Here is a 4,680-nt window from a genome sequence, read left to right as displayed (position 1 = left end):
GTGGTAATGCAACAGGCTGGTTAGTTAGACTTAGGAATAGCTTGTCTTCAGATGTGGTAATGCAACAGGCTGGTTAGTTAGCCTTAGGAATAGCTTGTCTTCAGATGTGGTAATGCAACAGGCTGGTTAGTTAGCCTTAGGAATAGCTTGTCTTCAGATGTGGTAATGCAACAGTTCAAGAGTAGGCTTGATGAATACTTAAAAAGTCAGGGTTGGATATAGGCACATTGGTGTGATGAAATGAATGGGACAGCCACGATGTGTCAAGAGGCCCCTTGTTGTCCCTCGAATGTTAATTTAAGCTTTCTTTAAATGCCAGATTTATCTATTTCACTATATCACGAAACTTTGTGTATTACCATAATATACACAGTACTTTCATCAATTAAGGTTTATACTGGCTTTCAAAGATTATTGTAAAATTTTTAAAGTAATTAAATATTCACTCACACAAGTTTTTATTGGCTATATATAGTAAAACTTACATTTTATTCACCAGGTTAGCGTATCCTACCTGATAATACCGGGTAAAACATTGTGTACAACCGATAAAAAACTTGTGTGGATTTTTAAAACAGTTCTTTCTAATATTTAATAAATATTCACTTATGTGCAGTTTTTAATAACTGCCACAGTCTTTTGTCATTTTTAAAGTAAATATTCACTGTTAAACAGAAATAACTTTTCATTTACTTGTGATTCCAGTGGCAATAGTTTGAAAACTTTACTAAACGCAATAGTTTGAAAACTTCACTAAACACAATAGTTTGAAAACTTCACTAAACGCAATAGTTTGAAAACTTCACTAAACACAATAGTTTGAAAACTTCACTAAACGCAATAGTTTGAAAACTTCACTAAACGCAATAGTTTGAAAACTTTACTAAACGCAATAGTTTGAAAACTTCACTAAACGTGCGTAAATCAAATATCAATTAGAAGAATGGTTAACAATTCTGTAAGAATTTAAAAATTGGTTAATATTTTGGCTCAATCAGTCTTTTTTTTTAAGTGTTTTTTTTTCATCCCTTTTACAAATGTTTTGATTTTGAACGTATTTCTAATATATGTGCCTGTGTAATATCAAGTTTTTATTTTATGAACAGTTGGTTTTTAGACTTTTTTTTTTAATGTTGCTGAATTTTCAAATATTCTGTATTTGTTAACAAGCATGAAAAATTCTTCATTGTTTTTAATATCTTGGTCACTCCCCATCCAACAGATGCTAAAGGTCTGAGTGATGTTCAGAGAATCAAATTGCTTCGCTACCAAGTTCAGACCAGCTTAGAAGACTATATAAATGACAGACAGTATGATTCTAGAGGGCGCTTTGGGGAGATCCTGTTGACACTCCCTCCACTCCAAAGTATCACGTGGCAGATGATTGAACAAATTCAAATTGCAAAGATTTTGGGAATGGCTAAAATTGACAATCTTCTGCAGGAAATGTTGTTAGGAGGTATGACACCCCAGATGATATATTCTTCTGGTACGGGTAACACAGGTTTTGCTGTAGTTGTTCTATAGAATCACCCCCCCCCCCTCTTTTTGTTTGTCTATGTTTCAAATATCATAAATTCTGTGTAGTTGAGAAAAAATGAACATTATCTTATGTTTGTTTTGGTTATTATTTACAGAATTAAAATACATTCTTTTTGATATATTTAGTCTGTATTTTTTAAATATTAGACTAATAACACTTGTCTCCATTTTATCATCATCAATAACAGTAGTTTCAAATCAAAGCAGATGAGTTATTTTGCTTTTGCTGCAATTTGTAAATTTAAAATAAACTTTAGAAAAACTAAGTGCTGATGATACTTAAAACACACGTTATAGAAAAAGCCAAACTTGTGCAGATTGTTTTTTTAATTTAGTAAGTTTGAAGAATAATTAAAAATACAGGTGATATCTTCAACTGTTATTGAAAGATCTCGGCATCAAGTCCAAAATGTTGTTGAACTCAATAAGCAATACGGGGTGACTTACATAATCTCAACCTTACATTTGTTATGAGTGTTAACTTCTAAACCACTTTAGAAACAGAATTACTGTTCGTTGACTTGTCTGTTGTTTTATTTGTAATAATGTGAAACATCCGTCAAATTATTAAAATAGTCTAACTGTTTGAGATTAAATTTTGGGCTTTACAAAACCATTTTTTTTTTTCCTACACAGCCAAAGATCTGAAAAACAATATTTATGAGATTGTAACAGCAAAGGTTCTGAAGAAAACCTTTGATATTTTCATAATTATTTTTATTTTGCTTTACAGACTCGTTCTCCCCAGAAAACCCCATGATGTCAACATTTGCCCCCTATCCTTACACAGTTAGGGCATTAAATAGACTTCCAGAGTTTACTGCAAGTGTGCCATCTAGTGGTAAGAGTTTACATTTTTAAAGAAAACTTTTGATTTTTTTTTTTACTTAAAAGACATAAAAAAATTCTCAATTCTGCACCGTGATTTCTGAAAAATTAACAAAATTCATGTTTCTATTTCTCAAGTAAAATATGCGAGTCATCCCTTAAATTTACAAGATGTTTGAACATTTAATCATAGCCTACACTTTTTATTGGTTTTCAATCATTCCACTTATGTGCTGTGTGTAACAACAGATGTGCTCCACGTGTGAAAACAAACCATTCAACCAGTATCGGGCTTCTCGGATCCACAAAAGTTCCATATGTTATTGTTTAATAAGTACAGAAGACTGATGTCAGACAGCACTCGGCATCACTTGGAGCATGACACTTTTGTTACATCCAGTACGATGTTTTGTAAGAATCCTAGTAAAAGTGAGACAGATAACAACTAGTTGTATGTTTAAAAGGTCACTAGATGGCATGCTTGTAGCCAGTAGTTTGGGTTGTTAAAGTTAAATGAACTTTTAAAGATGTTGAATGTACTAGGTTATTGTTCCGATTCATATTGAAAACAATTTACAATCTCTGGATATAAAATATGTTTATGAATATTTCTTAAATTTACAAATTCAAGTTCCTAAGCATATGATATGCTCCTAATTATGTAGGTGAACAAGGACCTCCCATGGGCCCACCTCCATCAGGCCCTCTTCTACAGTCAACCTCTCTACACCATTCAGTACTGCAACATCCCATTGCACACGTGAACAACGGCCACAGTGATCACCTCTCCAATGGTCATCCTGACACTCCTATCCCGTCACCTCCGGATACTTATAAAGTCCAGTCACTCGGCAGCCAGCCCTTAAAGAGGGAAATGATTGACTCTGACCCAGCCTACTAGCCTCATCGCCGAGTGGACAAAAGATGAACAACATGTAGTTAAAGCTGCATCGTTCATCGGTGTAATGTCCAGTGATCATTAGTTAGCAGAAGACGGCCCTCATAGATAGGGACTTACCATAGTTGTTGAAATCGTTATGGATTCAGAGTGATGTAATTAATGGGAAAGACAAGGTCGTATACTGGAGAGTTATTTTTATGTTTTTCACAAGTGTGGAAACAGAAAAGTTTTAACGTAGTGCCACACTTAGCATTTTTCTTTTAGCAAATGCTACAGAGTAATCTTTAATGCTTGGGAACATTTGGATGTTACCAGAAACTGGCTGTTGTGCAGCAGTTACAATAAGATGTCACAGCAGCTACAGTCTGATGCCTCATCTGGCATTCAAAGCTGTGATGTGGATAGTTAAGTTCAACTGCTGGCAGTTATTGAAACAGGTGTATATCTTAGGTTAGTAAGAAAAACCCAGTTCGTATAATAGAAGAATCCTTGGCATAAAGTACTTCGTGAAACTGTAAGAATTAGGAAAAGATTTTCATTTATTAGGTTGTTGGTAAACCAGCCACGTGCCAGTATCCAGCAAATATTAAACATAGTGTTAACAGTGTTGGAAACAATGATTCTAGTATCTCCAAGTAAATTACTGGGTTGATTTTAGGGTATGGTCCACCTCTGGCAGTTGAATGAGAGTGTGTTTGTGTTGTATACAGTGTATGGCTTTCAAAAATTCTGAGCACGTTTAAAGCAGCCGTGATAAAGGGTTAAAAGAACTGTAGAAATGAATTTAGTAATAAGTGATTGAAACCACAACACGTTCCCATGCACATCAGGGACGAGTAATACTAATGTAACACTGTTAAACGTGGTTGTTAAATCTGTTTATATAATTGCCAGTGCATGAATTCATTGTAACATATCAAGCAGGCTATTAGTAAAAGTTATACACAGGCCTATTAATGACTAATATCTTGAAATATATAAGCGCGTTACATGCATTTCTAAAGAACAAGGTTACAGCCATTTATATATTAACTTCACATCAGAACAAGCTGTCTACTTAAAAATAAACTTCAACATGGTAATTAGTTTAGCTAATTAAATACACTGTTATTACTTCTATATTGTTAGTTTAATAAAGAAATCAGAATTTCTTGAGACAGAGGGTTGTTAAAAGTGTTTTTAGTGCTACTACACTTGTCCTTAAAATACTTACATCATAAAAAAATAGTCCATTATTTGAACCAGTTTAAACACACCCTACGTCGTTTAGTGATAGAAATATATACACAAAATAATGGATTTGTTTCCTGACATGTTAAACAAAGTAATTGATACATTTAATGACCACAATCTCAACCTACCATACATATTAACGTTCTTTTACTGTTAAATTGTCAGTAGAGAACAAT

General features: G+C 33.6%; 1 protein-coding gene across 3 annotated transcripts in view; it reads left to right on the top strand.

The window, feature by feature from the left end:
• The window catches only part of LOC106475553 (hepatocyte nuclear factor 4-gamma-like), a 12,520-nt gene extending 8,535 nt beyond the window's left edge, over positions 1-3,985 (top strand). Inside the window, exons 5-7 of one of the 3 annotated variants that reach the window (XM_022379641.1) lie at positions 1,223-1,459; positions 2,276-2,383; positions 3,036-3,985. In XM_022379641.1, coding sequence (XP_022235349.1) covers positions 1,223-1,459; positions 2,276-2,383; positions 3,036-3,271 — 581 coding nt within the window. In that variant the 3' untranslated portion in view covers positions 3,272-3,985. Of the gene's footprint in view, positions 1-1,222; positions 1,490-2,275; positions 2,384-3,035 lie in introns of all 3 variants that reach the window. The other 2 variants (XM_022379643.1, XM_022379642.1) reach the window with 2 other exon arrangements.
• The last annotated feature ends 695 nt before the right edge of the window (positions 3,986-4,680 follow it).

This window comes from Limulus polyphemus, unplaced genomic scaffold, assembly GCF_000517525.1.
Source record: "Limulus polyphemus unplaced genomic scaffold, Limulus_polyphemus-2.1.2 Scaffold8794, whole genome shotgun sequence".
NCBI classification, from domain to species: Eukaryota; Metazoa; Arthropoda; class Merostomata; order Xiphosura; family Limulidae; genus Limulus; species Limulus polyphemus.
This window is presented reverse-complemented; position numbering and strand designations above follow the sequence as displayed.